The 21,570-nt window shown below is 45.3% G+C and overlaps 1 protein-coding gene across 3 annotated transcripts in view; it reads right to left on the bottom strand.

Moving 5' to 3' along the window:
* Window positions 1-4,978: 4,978 nt before the first annotated feature.
* Window positions 4,979-21,570, bottom strand: part of LOC144605375 (serine/threonine-protein kinase TBK1-like) — an 81,848-nt gene continuing 65,256 nt past the window's right edge. For all 3 annotated transcript variants that reach the window (XM_078420531.1, XM_078420529.1, XM_078420530.1), the window contains exons 19-21: window positions 16,664-16,767; window positions 13,768-13,839; window positions 4,979-11,202 (exon numbers count right to left, since the gene is read on the bottom strand). In XM_078420531.1, the coding sequence (XP_078276657.1) occupies window positions 11,169-11,202; window positions 13,768-13,839; window positions 16,664-16,767 (210 nt within the window). In that variant the 3' untranslated portion in view covers window positions 4,979-11,168. The remainder of the gene's footprint in view (window positions 11,203-13,767; window positions 13,840-16,663; window positions 16,768-21,570) is intronic.

The following is a 21,570-nucleotide window of genomic DNA, read 5'->3' as shown; positions in this document are numbered from 1 at the left end:
GGAGCATTACCAAAAAACCCAAATACTTTACACTATAATGTAGGCAAATTGAATGTTGCTGTGTGCACCTGCCAGCTCTCGCTTATCACTCCTTACATGAACTTACCTTTCAGGTACAACCTTCCCACCATGTCTATTCACTTCCTCATATCCCATGAACTATGGAGCCTTCCCCTGTCTTTCTGCAATGCCATGCCTATGTAGGCACACGCAACAAGTGTCCTCCATCTGTGAAGATCACTTACTCCTACTGAGAGAAATGGGTACAGAACACAAAGGGCAGATAAATGGACATGGCCTTTTAACCAGCTCAACAGATAGCTACAGAGAAGGTACTGCTGGACATCAATGGAGTCTCAGCCTCCTGGGTGTGGAGATGGAGGAAGGGAATCAGCCAACAACCTGAAGATAGAACTAAAGCATAGTTCACTGTTCCTGACCGCGTTCGCACGTTAATTGTTACATTTGATGGTCACAGGACCTTTTGTGTATTGCTCATATGTCTTACAAGTTGAGGTTCTCATTGGTCTCATCAGCGAAACTTTCTTTTTACGGTCTGGTAAATCTCTTTCAAGGTGTGAGGGGATCAGGGTGGTTAGACCAGCACAGATGCTTAGCAATCTCTAGCACACCGGTATAAAATTCTCATTTGTGTTTACATGCAAGCTACATATTGATGGAGCGGTTGATTGACATTCCTTGGTCATTAGTATGTGCAGTCAGCAATGCATCCAACATATGGGATTATTGAAGTCTCCAATTTTAGGTAACTAACCACCAAACAACCCCCCCTTCTTTCTCCCCTCTCTTCCCTGTGCCGCACCTGGATTCATACAGATTTCACCCCTTGTCCTTGCACTATGTCCAATTGGAGGCATCGGTTCGAATCCCACTTCTGACACCATGTAATGAGTGGAGTCGTACACACGTCGTAATGCAACACACATCCATTACAGTCCACTAGCATAGATCTGCAAGACTTCACAGTGACTAACGGCTACTCCAACTGCCCTACGTAAACAGCTCTTGGTAATATATATCGCATATTAGGCGGAACAACTACTAACAAGCACTACAATTGGTTAGTAGGAAATAACCAATCTACACTTCCCATGACTTCACAATTCGTATCTCTTCCATCCTTATCCCACCTTCCTTGTCTGTTCATCTCTGGCCTTTGTCCAAGCAACTACTAAACAACCCTCCCCCTCACCTGTATCCACCCATCACTTGCCTGGCTTTGTCCTGCCCCCACTTTGCTTCCATCCTTCACACGGACAGGTAAAAAAACCCTGAGGTGTGTTCCTGTCTCATCAATTGCTGTTGAATTCCCTTCTTGCTTTGCCACGGTTTTAGTCTTTTACCTCTGAATGTGCAGCTTTCCGTTAAAAACAATGAAACTGGATGGGAAAACTTTGACGATTAAGAGTCTTGCGATGAGAACACATCTCAGGTTTTTCTTTTTGCCTGCCTGTGTGAAAGGCTTCCTTTGCCTGAGATTCTGCCTTTGCCAACTGGTTCCCTGTGTTAATTTGGGCCTGAGCTGAAGACCATCCTGCTGGAACTGAGTGTGTAACATGGTGATGTTCATCAAATGCATCTCCCAAGGAGTCTGAAGAAGGGTCTCGACCCGAAACGTCACCCATTCCTTCTCTCCTGAGATGCTGCCTGACCCACTGAGTTACTCCAGCATTTTGTGTCTACCTTCAATTTGAACCAGCATCTGCAGTTATTTTCCTACACATCTCCCAAGTAGGGTTGCTTGCATGTAGCCCAGTTCTCTGAGATTAGGGTTGGAACTGGTATCTTGACCAACTGTTCAATTGAAGTCCCCACACCACATACTCTCAAACATACCTCTGTGAGGGTAATTGAATGGAACATGACTGCCCTGCAGTGGCACCTGATTGTATGGCAGCATCTGGCTGCTTCTGTTCAGTTATCTGTTGATCGGTGAAGAAAATCCTTTCACGCAGGCGGGCAAAAAGAAAAACCAGAGATGTGTTCTTGTCGCATGTCTCTTAGTTTTCCCATCTGTTTTCATTGTGTTTAAATGAAACCTGCACATTCACAGGTAAAGCACAAAAAACATTGGCAAGGCAAGAAGGGAATTCAGTGGCAACTGATGAGGCAGGCACACATCTCAGTCGGGCTTTTTAAAGCATCTCTATCTCCTCGGTCTTGGTTCCCTCACAGATAAGAAAGAAGGCCATGGCCACTCTCACCTACACACACTGTACAGCACCAATGGGATTGGTTGTAATTCCCTTGTCTCAGCCTTCTGCTGAAAGTGTGTGCTTGCTCTCAGTGCTGTTGTTCTTCTGTCTCTGAGTCAGACCCTTGTGGGTTCAAATCCCTCTCTAGGGAATTGAGCATTGAGGGTGTGCTGAATTGTTGAAGTGTTTCACATGCCATTCTTCAGACGAGATATTAAACCCACTTCCTCTCTCGTTTGTGTGTGAAAGCTTCACAACACCACTCAGACCAGTACAATCCTCTTTAGGGTCCCAGGCAACATTTCTCCCCCACTCCACATCATCATAGGGCGGCACGGTGGCGCAGCGGTAGAGTTGCCGCCTTACAGCGCATACAGTGCCTGAGCCCCGGGTTCGATCCTGATTACAGGTGCTGTCTGTACAGAGTTTGTACGTCCCCCCCTGTTGGTTTTCTCCAAGATCTTCGGTTTCCTCCCACACTCCAAAGACGCACAGGATTTAAAGGTTAATTAGCTTGGTATAAGTGTAAATTGTCCCCAGTATGTGTAGGATAGTGTTATTGTGCGGGGATCGCTGGTCGGTGCGGACTTAGACGAAGGGATTAAAAGTACCATTAGCAAATTTGCAGATGATACTAAGCTGGGGGGTAGTGTGAATTGTGAGGAAGATGCAATAAGGCTGCAGGGTGACTTGGACAGGTTGTGTGAGTGGGCGGATACATGGCAGATGCAGTTTAATGTAGATAAGTGTGAGGTTATTCACTTTGGAAGTAAGAATAGAAAGGCAGATTATTATCTGAATGGTGTCAAGTTAGGAGGAGGGGGAGTTCAACGAGATCTGGGTGTCCTAGTGCATCAGTCAATGAAAGGAAGCATGCAGGTACAGCAGGCAGTGAAGAAAGCCAATGGAATGTTGGCCTTCGTAACAAGAGGAGTTGAGTATAGGAGCAAAGAGGTCCTTCTACAGTTGTACCGGGCCCTGGTGAGACCGCACCTGGAGTACTGTGTGCAGTTTTGGTCTCCAAATTTGAGGAAGAATATTCTTGCTATGGAGGGCGTGCAGCGTAGGTTCACTAGGTTAATTCCCGGAATGGCGGGACTGTCGTATGTTGAAAGGCTGGAGCGATTGGGCTTGTATACACTGGAATTTAGAAGGATGAGGGGGGATCTTATTGAAACATATAAGATAATTAGGGGATTGGACACATTAGAGGCAGGAAACATGTTCCCATGTTGGGGAGTCCAGAACAAGGGGCCACAGTTTAAGAATAAGGGGTAGGCCATTTAGAACGGAGATGAGGAAGAACTTTTTCAGTCAGAGAGTGGTGAAGGTGTGGAATTCTCTGCCTCAGAAGGCAGTGGAGGCCAGTTCGTTGGATGCTTTCAAGAGAGAGCTGGATAGAGCTCTTAAGGATAGCGGAGTGAGGGGGTATGGGGAGAAGGCAGGAACGGGGTACTGATTGAGAGTGATCAGCCATGATCGCATTGAATGGCGGTGCTGGCTCAAAGGGCTGAATGGCCTACTCCTGCACCTATTGTCTATTGTCTGTTGACTCGGTGGGCCGAAAGGCCTGTTTCCACACTGTATCTCTCTAAACATTAACAATATTGAATTATTCTTTCACATGATCTTGGTGAAGACCTATTGGCAGCCATGTTTCCCCCATTGCTATATTGTAGATGCACCTAATTTGTCAATTAAAATGGGAAGGGATTCTTTTGGCCACACAGCACACTATCCACTGTGCTTGTAGACAAGCAGAGGAAAGTCTCTAAGTCATCACCGCACCATCCCTGCTGCTCACGTCTATCAGCCAGTGGAAGTGTGGTGAGGGAGCCAACAATCTCAGATTAGAGGAGGTAAAATTCAAGATTCTCATTAATGTTTTAGTTTAGAGATACAGTGCGGAAACTGGCCATGCCGACCAGCAATCCCCGCACACTAACACTATCCTACACACACTAGTGACAATGTACAATTTTCCAAAGCCAATTAACCTACAAATCTGTACGTCTTTAGAATGTGGGAGGAATCCGGTGAAAACCCACATAGGTCATGGGGGAAAATGTACAAACTCTGTACAGACAAGCACCCGTAGTCAGGATCGAACCTGGATCTCTGGCACTGTAAAGCAGCAACTCTACCGCTGCGCCACCATGGCTCTACGCTGTAGTCCAGGGGTGAACCCTGTCAAGGATTCACATTTTCTCTATGCTGTTAAATATTCACTGGTCCTACCAGTATCTGCCATCATCCCCTTCAAATTCCTCTGCATTGAGCATCCCTGACTTTAATTGATACAACATCAACATCTATTCCTTTGGCATTCTCAATCCTAAACACTGGAATTCAGTCCATAATCCTCCTTTAGCTGTTATCCAATCTTCTGGTCACTAAACAGCATTAATGTAACTTGGTGCCAATTTTGTTTTATCAATAACGATGGAGCACCTTTGCTATTTTACTGCAGTAGGTGATGGAATGAATCCTACGTTTCCCCTGCGGGTGGGTGTACTTTGGTGGATAATCAGTGAGGTCCGGTCAACTGTAGTGCACAACTCTTAATGACCACCGTCAAAACGTTGCAACAATATTCATCACCTGCTTGCCCCATCCCCCTACCACGAAGAATTGGCAAAATGCCAGAAAATAACTTATCCCAGCAGCTTCTGAACATAAAGCACAGAAACAAGCAAGTGGTGTGTCTGAGGCACAGGTACGGACAGTGCCCACTGTCAAAATAATGAACACAGTGCCCTGGCTGTTTCTGGTAGGTTTATTATTTTCACAAGATACAGTGGAAAAACATGTTTTTCGTGCTATTCAGGTAAGTCATCCATACATGAGTCCAGTCAAACCATGCTAAATATTTTGTTGTAGACACAAAAAGCTGGAGTAACTCAGCAGGCAGCATCTCTGTAGAGAAGGAATGGGTGACGTTTCAGGTCAAGACCCTTCTCCAGTCTGAAGAAGGGTCTCGACCCAAAACGTCACCCATTCCTTCTCTCCAGAGATGTTGAGTTACTCCAGCATTTTGTGTCCATCTTCGGTGTAAACCAGTATCTGCAGTTCTTTCTATACAGAATATTGTGTTACTGCTATAGAGAACATGCAGGTAATAGAAAGTGTACAATGCCCACACTGAGATAGACCAGGGAAATGAGAATCCATCTTTATTAAGATCTTGGCTTAAGAGGGCCTTGACTGTAGTTCAAGTAAAAATGACATGTCAGTATGTAAGGAAGAACAGCCCTATTCTTCCAACTGAGCCAGAGGATATTTTGTCTCCAATTCAAAGTCGAAGAGGGCCTCCAATTAATCACGTCCGAGTGCAAAGAGGGAAAGAAATGACAACCAGTGCCGGTCGATACCGGGCATCACGACAGAGAGGAGGGGAAAATAGCAACAGGGGAGCGGAAATGGTGAGACGGGGACTAGTCGTGGGCCAGGGAGGGGTGACGGATGGAGTCACAAGAGACAGCAGTGGCTGCAAGCTGGAATGGCAAACAATTGGCCGGAGGAACTCAGCGGATAACAGTATAACAGTATAACAGAGCTTTATTTGTCATTCGGTACCAAGGTACCGAACGAAACTACATAGCAGTCACACAAAAAAGAACACAAGACACATAACCCCAACACAAACGTCCATCACAGTGACTCCAAACACCCCCTCACTGTGATGGAGGCAACAAAACTTCCACTCTCTTCCCCACGCCCACGGACAGACAGCTCGTCCCCGACCGACCCGCACAGTCCCCGCAAGAAGATGGAAGTCCCCGCGGCCGAGTCGCACCGGGCGCTGAAACGTCTCGCGGCCGAGCCGGGCGATGGAAGGCCCCGCGACCAAGCCTTGCGCAGCTAAGTCCCATGGCCGAGCCGCACCGGGCGATGTTAAGTCCCGCGGCCGAGCCGCACCAGCGATGAAAAGTTCCGCGGCCGAGCTGCACCGGGCGATGTAAAGTCCAGCGGCCGAGCCGCACCGGGCGATGTAAAGTCCAGCGGCTGAGCCACACCGGGCGATGTTAAGCCCCGCGGCCGAGCTGCACCGGGCGATGTAAAGTCCAGCGGCCGAGCCGCACCAGCGATGTAAAGTCCCGCGGGCAAGCCGCACCGGGCGATGAAAAGTCCCGCGGCCGAGCCGCACCGGGCGATGTAAAGTCCAGCGGCCGAGCCGCACCGGGCGATGTAAAGTCCAGCGGCCGAGCCGCACCGGGCGATGTTAGGTCCCGCGGCCGAGCCGCACCCCGCGCCGTGAGGAAGAGACCTAAAAGAGAAAAGTTTCCCCCACCCCCCACACATACACAACCAAAAAAATACAAAAACCATCCCAACACCGACACACAACAAAAAAAAAAAGGAAAAAAGACGAACAGACTGCTAGCGAGCCGCAGCCATTAGGCGCCGCCACTTCCGCTTTGAAGCAGCATCTGTGGAAGGAAATGGACAGTCGACGTTTCAGGTCAGGACCGTGGGTCAGATGCAGCCAGGTGGGGGTGGGGTGAAGTTGGGAGATAGAGTCAGGTTGATGATAGAGACCAACAAAAAGAACCCAAAATTACAAATGGAGTCAGGTGGGGGGAGGGAAGGGTGGTGGAGGATACACTGATAGTGCCGAAGTAGAGGTGATTGAAAGCTTCAAGTTCCTTGAAATGAATATCAGCAGCAACCTGTCCTGGACTAGTCATATCGAAGCAATGGCCAAGAACGCACACCGATGCCTCTACTTCCTTAGAAGGCTTAGGAAGTATGGCGTGCACCCCTACAACTCTCACCAACTACACAAGCGTCGTAGAAAGCATTTTATCGGGATGCATCACAGCTTGGTTTGGGAACAGCTCCATCCAAGACCACAAGAAATTGTGGATGCAAATCAGACCATCACACAAACTATCCTCCCTTCCATTGATTCCATTTACACTTCACGCTGCCTTGACAAGGCCAGCAGCATAATCAAGGATGAGTCTTGCCCCGGTCACTCCCTCTTCTCCCCTCTCCCATCAGGCAAGACATGCAGAAGTGTGCAAACGCACACCTCCAGATTCAGGGACAGTTTCTTCCCAGCTGTTATCAGGCAACTGAATGATCCTCTCAACAACTAGAGAGTGGGCCTGAGCCACTGTACCACCGATCTCATTGGAGACCCTTGGACTTTCTTTAATCGGACTTTATGTTGCACCAAATGTTATTCCCTTGATCCTGTATCTGTCCCCTGTGGATGGCTTGATTGTGATCATGTATTGTCTTCCTGCTGACTGGTTAGCACGCAGCAAAAACACTTTTCACTGTACCTTGGTACACATGACAATAAACTAAACCAAACAACAAAAAACACTAGGAGGGTGATCAGTGGGAACACAAAGGTTACCGGTGCTGGAACTTGATAAGCAAGGAAGGAAGATGGGAACCACGAGGGGAGAAGTGAAGGGCAAGTAGAATGAGAACCAGAAGAGGGAAGGGGCGATCAAGGGGCTACAATGTCTGGATCCATGTTGGATGGAACCTGGAAGGGAGGAGGACAAAAATGGGTGATGACGGGAAGCAGGAGGTGATGTTGTTTGCAAATTTGAAAACGGAATGAGATTTGTACATGGCTGCACAGTCGTGGGTGTATGAGGAGTGAAGAAGGGGGCTGAGAACACAGCCTTGTGCTGGGTGTACGAGGAGTGAAGAAGGGGGCTGAGAACACAGCCTTGTGCTGCACCAGTGTTGGGGATTATCGTGGAGGATGATTTGTCCCCTATCCTCACTGATTGGGGTCTGTTGGTCAGGGAGTCGAGGATCCAGTGGCAGAGATTAGTGCTGACACAAAGCCCCGTGAGGTCGGTGATAAGATTGGATGACTAAGCTGTTGTCTATGAATAGGAGCCTGGTGTAGGTGTCTCTCTTATGACTAATCTGATGTGTTTTTAAAGAGCCATATTAAAAAAGCAAGAGAGGCTGTGAGGAAAATCATGTCAAAAGCACTTCCCTCTGCATATAATGCGCAGGAACATCCTGAGGTTGTGAAAGGGCCGGATGTTCCAATCCTTTCCAATCCTCAGCAACAGCTAACTGGGCAATAGCGACCGGCACATACCTATATGGTGTTGTTTTTATTAGAAGAGTTGCACAGTGGTGCAGCTGGTAGAACTGCTGCCTCACAGTGCCAAAGGCCGCAGTTTGATCCTGAGCTCAGGTGCTGTCTGTGTGGAGTTTGCAACATCTCCCTGTCACTGCTTGGGCTTCCTCAGGGTGTTTGGGGATTCCTCCCACATTCCAAAACCCTGCAGGTTTGTCGGTGAATTGGCCCTGTGTAAAATGTCCCAGTTTCCATGCTGTATCTCTAAACTAAAAGAACTAAACTGAAAAACTAAGGGAAATGATAAGGAATTTTTTTGGAATGCTGAGACAGTTCAAGTTGAAGAACTTTGCTTCATTCAAGTGGGCTCAATGCAGACTGCGTGAATCAACATTAGGTTCAACAGTTTCAGATCAAAACCTCTGTTCCCCTTTCCCAAATGCATCTGTTTATAATGATTCCATTATTTACACTTCCACCTCTCAGGCTTTTCCCTGCCGGGAGAAGACAGCAGGAGAAGGGAAAAGACATTGTGGCCTTCCATCACAGTGAGGAGAGGACTGGAGGAGACTCACTGTGATGGATGTTTCTTTTTTTGTGTGTTTTTGGGGTTGTGTAATTTGCCTATTTTAATGCTTTTATTGTGTAATCTGCCTATTTTAATGCTTTTATTGTTGGACTGTGGGTGACTGAATTTCGCCCAAAAAACTTGTTTTTTGGATGACAAATAAAGCTATCTTGAATCTTGAAACCCTCAGCCTTCATTTGTTCCATTTTGTTTCGTTGCATCATTAGTACATACAGAGATGTGTGAAGGGGCAGGTAGTGTGGAGAATGCAAGGACTCTGCAGAAGGACTTGGACAGGTTGGGAGAGTGGGCAGAGAAGTGGCAGATGGAATAGTGCAACAAAGTGTGGAGATATGCATTTTGGTAGCAGGAATAAAGGTGTAGACTATTTTCTAATCCGTGTGAGAATTCAGAAACCAGAGGTGCAAAGGGACTTAATTTGCAAGTCGAATCGGTAGTAAGGCAAATGCAATGCTAACATTTATTTTGAGAAGGCTAGAATACAAACACAGGGATGTAAAGCTGAGGCTTTATAAGGCGCTGGTCAGACCGCATTCGTAGTATTGTGAGCAGTTTTGGGCCCCATGTCTGAGGAAGGATGTGCTGGCTCTAGAGAGGGTCCAGAGGTTTATGGGAATGATCCCTGGGATGGCTGGGTTAACATATGATGAGCATTTCAAGGCACTGTGCTTGTACTCACTGGAGTTTAGAAGGATGAGAGGGGACCTTAATTAAACTTACAGAATACTGAAAGGCCTGAAGATGGGGAGGTCTAGTGGAAGTCTAGTACTAGAGGTCATAGTCTCAGAATTAAAGGAAGTTCTGTTAGGAAGGAGATGAGAAGGAATTTCTTTAGTCAGAGGACGGTGAATCTGTGGAATTCATCACCACAGAAGGCTGTGGAGGCCAAGTCAATGGATATTTTTAAGATGGAGATTGATAGGTTCTTGATTTGTAAGGGTGTGAAGGGTTATGGGGAGAAGGCAGGAGACTGGGGTTGAGAAGGAAAGATAGATCAGTCATGTTTGAATGGCAGTGAACACTTGATGGCCGAATGGCTAACTTCTGCTCCTGCAACATCATCCATTTGTCATTTAATCGCCCTAGCCCTTTTGTTCTTTTCCATTCACTCCCCTTTTCCTACGTCAGGACTCCCCAAAACCCTGTCACGTCTCAAACATTGTTCTACTTCTGTCGTAGCTGTTTCTCTCCTTTCAGATGTTGAGCATTTCCAGCATTTTTGTCCTGGTTTCCATCAACTCCAATGTTGTCTTTAAATCAATGCAGGTTATTTTCTGTTTTAACAAAGGAGTATGGAGCAAAAATTGATAAAGGTGAAACTCGATCATTCATGATCTGATTGAATGGCAGTGCAAGCTCAATGGCCTTGATCTGTTCCTATGTACTTTCCCCAGTGTAGTTTTTGCTGTAAAGATCAGTGCGGTCCTGGTTCGATTCTGGGGCTAAGTTATCTGATCGGCACCGTGTGTTAACAATTGCCGACTTGTCACAATGCTCTCCAGTGCAATTCTCGGTATGTGGAATTGAAGGCATGGCAGTGTTGGTCCCCAGCTGTGAACCCAAACTGATGAGAGTGGCCAAAAGAGCCTCAGGTCAAACAGCAGCCAGAGACTGTGGATCTGTGATCCAATACACACAAGCTTCTTCAGCAGGCAATCAGCCTTTTGACTGTTGAGTACAGGTAGATGTGACTTGAGTTCATCTCCAATGTTGTTTGCTTCCTCAGCCACTGCATCATAAGAGCTACAACAGATCTGTGGACATTCAATTCTCAAAATGCTGGTGCAACTCAACAAGTCAAGTGGCATTTCTGCAAGGACTGCACTGTCCATTAACGGAATAGGACAGGTGCTGAGGTAGAAGAGTAGCCCCTGGTCATATTCAACAGTAGAACAACTCTAGATACTTCTGTTTACACTGGTTCCCAAAGTAGAAAAAACAGGTCAAAAATTTGGAATGTTGACAAATATGCACACAAAATTAAATTAGACACAAGTTCCAATCTTTCTCTCTTTCACACACAGATTCTCTATAATTGTTTATATAGCCATTATTCCCAATCCTTTCCTTATCCTTAAACTGGGAGAAAGGTAAAATGGGCTCCTAACATTTTTGCTCAGTTTATATCACGACGACTGAACCAGGAAGTGTGAACCTTTTGTCTTGGCATTCTTCAGTAATGGGAATACGTGTCCAGTTTTTAGTGGGACTCCAGTCCTTCACATGGTGATGTTTCATAAAGTCACAGCACAACTGTCTGGCTCTTTCTTCTCTCCAGTATCTCATCTTCAACGCCCAAACCTTAGACACCTTGAGGTTTCTGACCATCGCTCAGGCTAGTAACAAAAATACACTTAGTTACTTCAAACATGTCAAAAATAACATTGTCTAATCTAATAGATAGTAAAACAGTAAAACTGTGAACATCTGGCACATTTGGGACTTTGGTCTTGTGGAAATGGCAGATTTTCTGGGTGTTCTTCATATTATTTGCCCAACTTATTTTTAATTCGTATTTTAGTTTAGTTTAGAGATACAGCGTGGAAACAGGACCTTCGGCCCACCGAGTCCAGGCTGACCAGCGATCCCCACACACTAGCACTATCCTACATACACAAGGGGTAATTTACAATTCATCTTTACGTCTTTGGCATGCGAGAAGAGACCGAAGATCTCGGAGTAAACCCACGCAGGTCACGGGGAAACGTACAAACTCTGTACAGACAAGCACCTGTAGTCAGGATCGAACCCGGGTCTCTGGTGCTGTAAGGCAGTAGCACTATCGTTATGCCACCGTGCCACCCTTTTCTAAGATGTTGCATTGTATTTGAATAAATCCTCAAGTAAACTCAAATAAGTTTCTGGGGGCGTGCAGGAACAGAGGCCGTGGTGACCAGAAGACCAGTGCCACTTGGGGGAGTGTGGGGAGCAGTGAGCTTTCAAGCCTGAGAGCACTGTTCAGTGACATGCAGTACAGTACATAATATATGTACTCATATTCTGTCCTGCAACCCATAGTGTGCTCTCATGAGGGTGTGGAACAAGCTGCCAGAGGAGGTATTGAGGCAGGGACTATCCCAAAGTTTAAGAAACAGTTAGACAGGTACAAGGATCGGCCAGGTTTGGAGGGATATGTGCCAAACGCGGGCAGGTGGGACTTGCGTAGCTGGGACATGTTAGTTAGTTAGTCCATGCTCTATCTTTGACTCCATAAATGATCACAAAAAATAATATTTCATCCAACATCGCATGGCATTCACAGAATGCTACTATAAAATATTTACAGAAACATAACACCCATTGTTGTTATCCACAATATAAGGAAGCACTCTAGCCAGTAATCTATAATATAGTTAGGATTGTTACACCCAGAAATATAGTCCATGTACATATAGCAAATGTAAGTAGTTGTTACATCTCATTTAAGGTGGAAGAACATTTCAAAGTACTTAGATAGACACAAACTGTGTGTGAAAATTGAACACGGGAGGAAATGGATGGCTTTTTTGACATGCTGGCATGAGCACAATGGACTGAATGGTCTCCACCGTCTGTTGATGATGTTCTTGGACTGAGAGCCAACACTGGTTGGCAAGGGAATGGTGATGATCAGGAAGGGTTAGGTGCATGTTTGTTTACAAGCAGCAGAGATGTCAATGAACTGAAGTTTACGTCATTGAAAAGAACCCTGTCAGAGAGCATTGGTGCGGCATAGTAACGCAGCAGTAGAGTTGCTGGCTTACAGCATCAGAGACCTAGGTTTGATCCTGACTATGGATGACATCTGTGTGGAGTTTATATGTTCTCCCTGTGACCACGCGGGTTTTCTCCAGGTGATCCCCATTCCAAAGACATGCAGGTTTGTAGGATAATTGGCTTCTGTAAATTGCACCCAGTGTGTAGGATGTGAAATGGGCGTAACATAGAACTAGTGTACAGGTGAACGTTTGTCGGTGTGGACTCGGTGGGCCAAAGGGCCTGTTTCCACACTGTATCTCCAAACTACATTAAAACTAAACATTAGGATATTTAAGTCTACATCGGCACTGGGATGGAGGGACTGTCATATGAAGAAAGATTGGAAAGACTGGGCTTGTATTCACTGGAGTTTAGAAGGATGAGAGGGAATCTTATAGAGACGTACAAAATTATAAAAGCACTAGACAAGCTAGATGCAGGAAAAATGTTCCCAATGTTGGGGGAGTCCAGAACCAGGGGCCACAGTCTAAGAATAAAGGGGAGGCCATTTAAAACTGAGGTGAGAAGTAACTTTTTCACCCAGAGAGTTGTGAATTTGTGGAATTCTCTGCCACAGAGGGCAGTGGAGGCCAATTCACTGGATGAATTTAAAAGAAAGTTAGATGGAGCTCTAGGGGCCAGTGGAATCAAGGTATGTAGGTTAATTGACTGGGTAAAATGTAAAAAATTGTCCCTAGTGGGTGTAGGATAGTGTTAATGTGCGGGGATCGCTGGGCGGCGCGGACTTGGTGGGCCGAAAAGGCCTGTTTCCGCGCTGTATATATATGATATGATATGATATGATGATATGGAGAGAAGGCAGGCAAGGGTTACTGATTGTAGATGATCAGCCATGATCACAGTGAATGGCGGTGCTGACTCGAAGGGCCAAATGGCCTCCTCCTGCACCTATTTTCTATGTTTCTATGATAAGGTCTTCAGGGCAAATAGCTGATAGGGCAGAAACAGGTGGTTTATTCAGTAAAATGGTCAACCTGGCCTGGCTTCAATCAATGTCAAAGCTAAGCATTCTAGATAAGCCTGAGTCAGGCTGGAGAATGGGGGTGGCATGAACATGGAAGACTGGAGTCAGCACTCTGGCTTCACCGCCCCAGCCTTTCCAATACATTCAAACACGTTTGAAGATGAATGGTCATGTTCACCTTTGGATGATCATGTTATTCTGCTGGAGTTCTTTTGTTACATATTCCATCTCCTGCTTCAGCTGCTTCATCCTGTTGAGAAAAGAAACATCTTCAAAGCTCCACACTTGAACCTTTAAACCTTCAATGAACGGTATCAAGGATGACCCCATTGCAGAGTTCACATCAGTGTTGTGGTCAATAGAGGGCGGCGCGGTGGCGCAGCGGTAGAGTTGCTGCCTCACAGTGCCAGAGACCCAGCTTCCATCCCGACTACGGCTGCTGCCTGTACGGTGTTTGTACGTTCTCCCCGTGACCTGCGTGGATTTTATCAGAGATCTTCGGTTTCCTCCCACACTCCAAAGACGTACAGGTTTGTAGGTTAATTGGCTTGGTATAAATGTTAAAAAAGCTGTCCATCGTGTGTGTAGAGTAGTGTTAATGTGTGGCACAGACTCAGTGGGCCGAAGGGCCTGTTTTCACGCTGTATCGCTAAATTAAATTATAATACAAACTAAATAGCAATTGGAAGTGGCTTCAATCATCGTAACTTTCAAAAGAGAATTGGAAAAATAATTGGAAAAATGAATAAAAAAATGTAAAGAATGAGGAAGAGCAGCGAACTGGGGACTAATTGGATAGAACCTCCCTGGAGATGATGAACTAAACCAGCTCCTACTCTGCTGCATGGCCTTAGGACTAAGAATCTGATTAGTAGGCACACGGTTGGGCCATGGCATAGTAACCTTACCATTAGCAACTTATTACACAGGTCTAGTGATTTTATGCTATTTTGTCCTCAAAGCAACTGGCTTGATTGCTCTTTCTACCACTGAAACACCCTTTGTTCTAAACATTCCTTCCTTACCTTCCCACCTACTGAAAACCTACTTGCATCTCCCTTTCTCAGTTAAGTTTAGAGATACAACCTTCTGTGCTTCAAGGAGAAAAACCCTGGGTTTCTCGGGGTTCACCACCTTGATAGTGGGCACAATGGCTTCATCTTCCATACTTTCCAAGGCATGTGTTTCACAGAGTTTAGTTTAGGTTTGAGATACAGCGTGGAAGAAGGCCCCTCGGCCCACGTTGACTAGCAATCACCCGCACACTAGTTCTATCCCGCACACAAGGGTCAATTTACAGTCGCCAATTAACCTCCAATCCTGCACATCTTTGGAATGTGGGAAGAAACCAGAATACCCGGAGAAAACCCATGTGGTCACGGGGAGAACGTACAAACTCCATACAGGCAGCACCCATAGTCAGGATCAAACCCGGGTTTCTGGCGCTGTAAGGCAGCAACTCTACCGCTGCGCCATCGTGCCACCCACATTTCTGATGAAAGGTTGCAGACACGCTTTTCTTTTCACTGACACTATCCAACATGCTGATTTTTTCCAACATTTCTGTTTTAGTTTCAGATTTCCAGCAGACAGCTTTTTTGTATTTTCAGGTTAACATTTCAATTGTCATCCTAATTGCCCTCCTGTGCATCGGAATTAGCTCTTTGGATCACTATATCTTTGCTGAATATAATGCCAAGTTCAACTCATCTTATCTGCCTGTACCTGATCTATGTCCCTTCATTTCCTGCACATGCATGTGCCTATCTAAAAGCCTCTTCATTGCACCTGCCCCCAGCATCATCCCTGGCAGTATTTTCCAGCCACTCTGTGTACATAACCTGCCCAGCATATCTCCTCACTTTAAAGCCTACTCTGACATTTCCATCCTGGGAAGAAGGTTCTGACTGTCTACCCTATCTATGCCTCATAATTTTATATACTACCATCAGGTCTCCCCAAACTTCTGTTCAAGAGAAAACAAACCAACATAGATACAAAATGCTGGAGTAACTCAGTGAGACAGGCAGCATCTCAGTGAGACAGGCAGACAGATGCCCTCCAGTGATGCTGCCTGTTCTGCTGAGTTACTCCAAGATTTTATGTCTATCTTTGGTGTAAACCAGCATCTGCAGTTCCTTCCTACCGAAAGCAATAAAAGGTTGTCCAACCTCTCCTTATTACTAATACCCCTTAATTCAGGCAGCATTTTGGTAAACGTCTGTACCCACTACAACCCCTCCTATATAGCCCAATATATTCCCCGGCTATATTGCGGGAATATAGCCCGCAATATTCAAAATGCAGGCTGAACAAGGTCTGAAGGGTCTCGACCCGAAACGTCACCCATTCCTTCTCTCCAGAGATAGAAACATAGAAAATAGGTGCACGAGAAGGCCATTCGGCCCTTCGAGCCAGCACCGCCATTCATTGTGATCATGGGTGATCATCCACAATATAATCTGCCTCCTTGTTTTTGCCGCCAAACTTAATAACCTCACATTTATCTATATTATACTGCAACTGCCACGCATCTGCCCACTCACTCAACCTGTCCAGGTCACCCTGCAACCTCCTAACATCCTCTTCGCAGTTCACACTGCCACCCAGCTTTGTGCCATCTAAATCCTTCATCCAAATCATTAATATATATGGTAAACAGTTGCAGCCCCAACACCGAGCCTTGCGGTACTCCACTCGCCACTGCCTGCCATTCTGGAAAGGACCCGTTTACTCCTACTCTTTGCTTCCTGTCTGCCAACCAATTCTCTATCCATGTCAACACCCTACCACCAATACCATGTGCTCTAATTTTGCTCACCAATCTCCCGTGTGGGACCTTATCAAAGGCTTTCTGAAAGTCTAGATGTGCCTGACCCGCTGAGTTACTCCAGCATTTTGGGTCTACCAAAGTCTTACAGAATTGCATCGTGACTTCCTGACTCTTATACTCAACGCCCAAATTGGAGGAACTAATTTGAAGGATGCCATAGACAAATACTGAAACAATAATCAGTTAACAATTCCAGGTACATTCTGCACAAAGTCTCATGTTTTCCTTCAGTCCTCCTCACCTGATGGTCATTTCCATGCATTTCTGGTCAGGGTAGACAGTGGAAGCTGTTGATTTGGTCGTGGATTGGTCTCCTTCGAGCTTCAAGGGAATCTGATGGAACATCTGCAATCAAGAAAGTATAGAGTTGGAAGCATTATGCAAGTTAGGAAATTAAATAAGATGCCATCAGCACTGTCAGCAATACTATCTTCCAACACTATTCCTTATTTATATAGAACATATATTGAAACAGGCTCAACATCCATGACAAAGTTAACGCTTCACACTGGACCTCCTCACACATCTCACGCATAACAACATGCTAAAGGTGATTGAATATTTGAAGCTTAAAGGGGAAAGAGAGAGGGGAGAACAAAGTGCCTTGGGTTCTACACACTTCAATAGAATAGAGGTGCACAGCCGTAGGGGAAGAGATTATAGACTAAAAATGACACAGGGATGGTCAAGCAGATTTGAAGGCTTTTAACAAAAACAGGAAATTGCTGACAACATTCACCAGGTCAGACAGCATCTGTGAAAGAAAATACAAATTTATGTTTCAGATTGAAGACTCTTGACAGGATTTGATGAATGTGTCTTCAACCCTATCTCTTTCCACAGATGCTACCTAGCCTGTTGCTTCCAGCATCTTCAGTTTTTGTTTCAGATTTCCAACATAGTTTTTTTTGCTTTTTGTGAAAGCTGTTCACTTTTCTTCCCTCCAGCGGTATGAATATTGATTTCTCTGACTTCACGTAACCCTAGCATTCCCTTCCTTCCCATCCCTCCCCACCCAATTCGTACCAGCTTCAAAGTAATCTTGTTGAGCCTCATTGTCTGTACTCGTTCTTACCTAGGCCATAGCTAGCAATGACCCGTTTCCTTTATCATCGTTACTTTTTTTGCATATCTTTCATTAATTTGCTCTACACCTCTCTACATTACTGTCTATATCTCTCGTTTCCCTTTCCCCTGACTCTCAGTCTGAAGGGTCTCGATCCGAAATGTCACCTATTCCTTCTCTCCAGAGATGCTGTCTGTCCCGCTGAGTTACTCCTGCTTTTTGTGTCTATCTTCGGTTTAAACCAGCATCTGCAGTTCCTTCTTACACATTTGAAGGGACCTCTTCCCTCTATCCAGCACCACAGTTGGAACCAAAACAGAGGAAAGCAAGATATCTTTACTATTACTCTACCACTCACAACTGTTTAAAATTTATTGGTGAACAAAGAAAAATAAATCAATTGTGCCGGAAGAAAAAATAAGAAGATTTGGGTGTGGCAGTATTGATAAAAAATATCTTCACCCCTTTAATGGGTATTTTTGATACCCATTAAAGAAAAATTATTCAAGGCAATTAAAAAAAAACATATGCAATTTATTTTTAAATGCTCCAATGACATTTTTTTCTGGAGTTGCTTAAAGCAATAGGTAGAGCAGCTGCCTCACAGCACCAGAGACCCAAGCTCAATCCTGACCTCGCTCGGGTGCTGACTTTTTGGCACGTTCTCCTTGTGATCGCGTGGGGCAAGTGATAAGTGCAAGGTTTTGGTAAATCAAACCAGGACAGAAACTTTAATTGGCCGGGGTCTGGGGAATGTTGGAGAGCAGAGGAATCACAGGTGCATGTCTTCCTGAAAGTGGTGTCACAGGTGGTGAAGGCAGCTTTTGCCATCAGGCCTTTCACACTCACAAAAAGCAAAAAAACCTATTGTTGGAATGATGCCATTAAACTGGAAAGAGGGCAGGGAACATTTACAATGATGTTGCCAGCACTGAAGGGCCTGAACTAGATAAGGAGAGGTTGGACAGTCCGAGATTTTATTCCTCGGGGCACAGGAGCTTGAGGGGTGATTTACAGAGATGTATAAAATCATAAGGAGAATAGATAGGGTGAATCATGGTAGGGAAACTAGAGGCATAGCTTTAGGGTGAGATGGGCAAAGTTTGTATACACTTGTATACACTGGAATTTAGAAGGGTGAGGGGGGATCTTATTGAAACATATAAGATAATTAGGGGATTGGACACATTAGAGGCAGGAAACATGTTCCCAATGTTGGGGGAGTCCAGAACAAGGGGCCACAGTTTAAGAATAAGGGGTAGGCCATTTAGAACGGAGATGAGGAAGAACTTTTTCAGTCAGAGAGTGGTGAAGGTGTGGAATTCTCTGCCTCAGAAGGCAGTGGAGGCCAGTTCGTTGGATGCTTTCAAGAGAGAGCTGGATAGAGCTCTTAAGGATAGCGGAGTGAGGGGGTATGGGGAGAAGGCAGGAACGGGGTACTGATTGAGAGTGATCAGCCATGATCGCATTGAATGGCGGTGCTGGCTCGAAGGGCTGAATGGCCTACTCCTGCACCTATTGTCTATTGTCTATTTAAAGAAGATGTTTTACTCAGAGGGTGGTGAGTGCCTGTAACAGGTGGGGGTGGGGGCAGATACGATGGTGGCATTTAAGAGACTTTTGGATAGGCATGTGGATATGCAGAGAATAGAGGGACATGGGTTATGTGCATGCAGATCATAATTGGTCTTGGCAACATGTTCAACACAGACATTGTGGGCCGAAGAGCCTGTTCTGGTGCTGTACTCTATTCTATGTATGTATGCTACGTTCCATGCTTAGACCAGGATAGTGCTATTACTCATTCATTCATGAAAACAACCAAACACCCACCTTGATGTCACGTAAGATTTGATGAAATGCCTGTGGTAAATGTATTAAAAGTACATTGGGAAAAAATTTTGATCACCAAATTTAGATGTGGAGGACCATTAAATTTAAAGCTCCAATATTTGGAGCTATTTATTTTGTATAGTGTGGGAGTCATAGCTTTTTCTGCCAAATATTTTAATGTTTGACTGTTCAATGTTTAAATTTCTATTTAATGTTTGCTAGTTTCCAAATAAAACACATCTGAACCAAGGATAAAATTCCAATCGGCTCAACCGCTTCCCCATTCCATTCTTGCAGCCTAACAGGTGCCAATTTAAATATAACATTTGGACTTCAAACATGGAATCTCTCTCAAATCCCATATTCCACACGGTGCATTTGAATCTTGGACTTTCCTTGCTTTAGCTGAAGTTTGCCGACTTATCCCCCAGCGAGGTGAGGAGACTTTCACACTATTTCCAGCTCATTGTTGTCCTGGACAGACGTATGGAGTGTCCCCCTCCTGTCCAAGTCTCAAGCTCGAACCAATCATCACCAATGTCTAGCTGAAGCCTAGGGCGTGCAGCGTAGATTTACTAGGTTAATTCCCGGAATGGCGGGACTGTCGTATGTTGAAAGACTGGAGCGACTAGGCTTGTATACACTGGAATTTAGAAGGATGAGAGGGGATCTTATCGAAACGTATAAGATTATTAATGGGTTGGACACGTTAGAGGCAGGAAACATGTTCCCAATGTTGGGGGAATCCAGAACAAGGGGCCATAGTTTAAGAATAAGGGGTAGGCCATTTAGAACGGAGATGAGGAAAAGCTTTTTCAGTCAGAGAATTGTGAATCTGTGGAATTCTCTGCCTCAGAAGGCAGTGGAGGCCAATGCTCTGAATACATTCAAGAGAGAGCTGGATAGAGCTCTTAAGGATAGCAGAGTCAGGGGGTATGGGGAGAAGGCAGGAACGGGGTACTGATTGAGAGTGATCAGCCATGATCACATTGAATGGCGGTGCTGGCTCGAAGGGCCGAATGGCCTACTGCTGCACCTATTGTCTATTGAAGGGAGGCCAGGAATGGCAGTGAAACCTGCTGGTTTTAGGAGTCAGCAGCACACCACAACACATCCATCGGAGACGAATGGAATAGTGTTGTCATTAATGGCCAATGTGGCCTGCTGGGGAGCAAGGTGGAAGCACCATGAGTGTAAACTGCTCATTGATTTGCACTGCCCCATACACTTGGTGCAAACAGCATGTGGAGTTTAATCTCACGGAGCTGGTTACTCTATTTGCATAAAAACTCCCAAACAACCTCATCACAAAAAGAATGTGCAACATTCTTCAACTAACGTGGTCATTGTTAATGACGGCCTGTCAATCTCACCGGTCCAAAAAAAAGGTGTTAAAGCTGAATTCCTTATATCTGCAAATGTTTTCTTTTTTTTTCTCCTCTCTTAATCTAAAGTTTCTGCTCATAGAAAATGTCCACACAAATCTTTCTGTTTTATCTCGTTGCTCAATGAGATATTTGCCCCATTGTATGAGCTCCAATAAACCCTGTTGCACTCTCAGTGCTATTATTGCCTTGGCACTTCCAGCAGCAAAGTGTAGCCCAAATATATTGCTAGTGAACATCAGGATCCCAGGAATGCGTGGGTTAACATTCGATGAGCGTTTGACGGCACTGGGCCTGTACTCGCTGGAGTTTAGAAGGATGTGGGGGGGACCTCATTGAAACTTACCGAATAGTGAAAGGCCTGGATAGAGTGAATGTAAAGAGGATGTTTCCACTAGGGGGAGAGTCTAGGACCAGGGGTCACAACCTCAGAATAAAAGGACATTCCTTTTGGAAGGAAATGAGGAGGAATTTCTTTAGTCAGAGGGTGGTGAATCTGTGGAATTCATTGCCACAGACGGCTGTGGAGACCAAGCCAATGGATATATTTAAGGCAGAGATCGATTCTTGATTCGTATGGGCGTCAGGGGTTATGTGGAGAAGGTAGGGGAATGGGATCGAGGAGGAGAATTAAATCTGCCTAACTCTTTGATTGAATGGCAGAGTAGACTTGATGGGCTGAAGTCTGCTTCTATCAAGTATGAATCAGTAAACGTTAAAACATATTGCCATAAATTTCTGTATTCCAGCCATTTCCACCACTGTTTAAATTAATAATGAGGTGGAGGCAACTTTAAATTTGATTTTATGGGACAGCTGCTCTTATCATTACTCAACTGCCTTTAAACAATTCAACTGGTGAAT

Source organism: Rhinoraja longicauda, chromosome 24 (assembly GCF_053455715.1).
Source record: "Rhinoraja longicauda isolate Sanriku21f chromosome 24, sRhiLon1.1, whole genome shotgun sequence".
NCBI classification, from domain to species: Eukaryota; Metazoa; Chordata; class Chondrichthyes; order Rajiformes; family Arhynchobatidae; genus Rhinoraja; species Rhinoraja longicauda.
The sequence above is the reverse complement of the archived record's forward strand: the minus strand, read 5'-3'. Positions and strand labels throughout refer to the sequence as shown.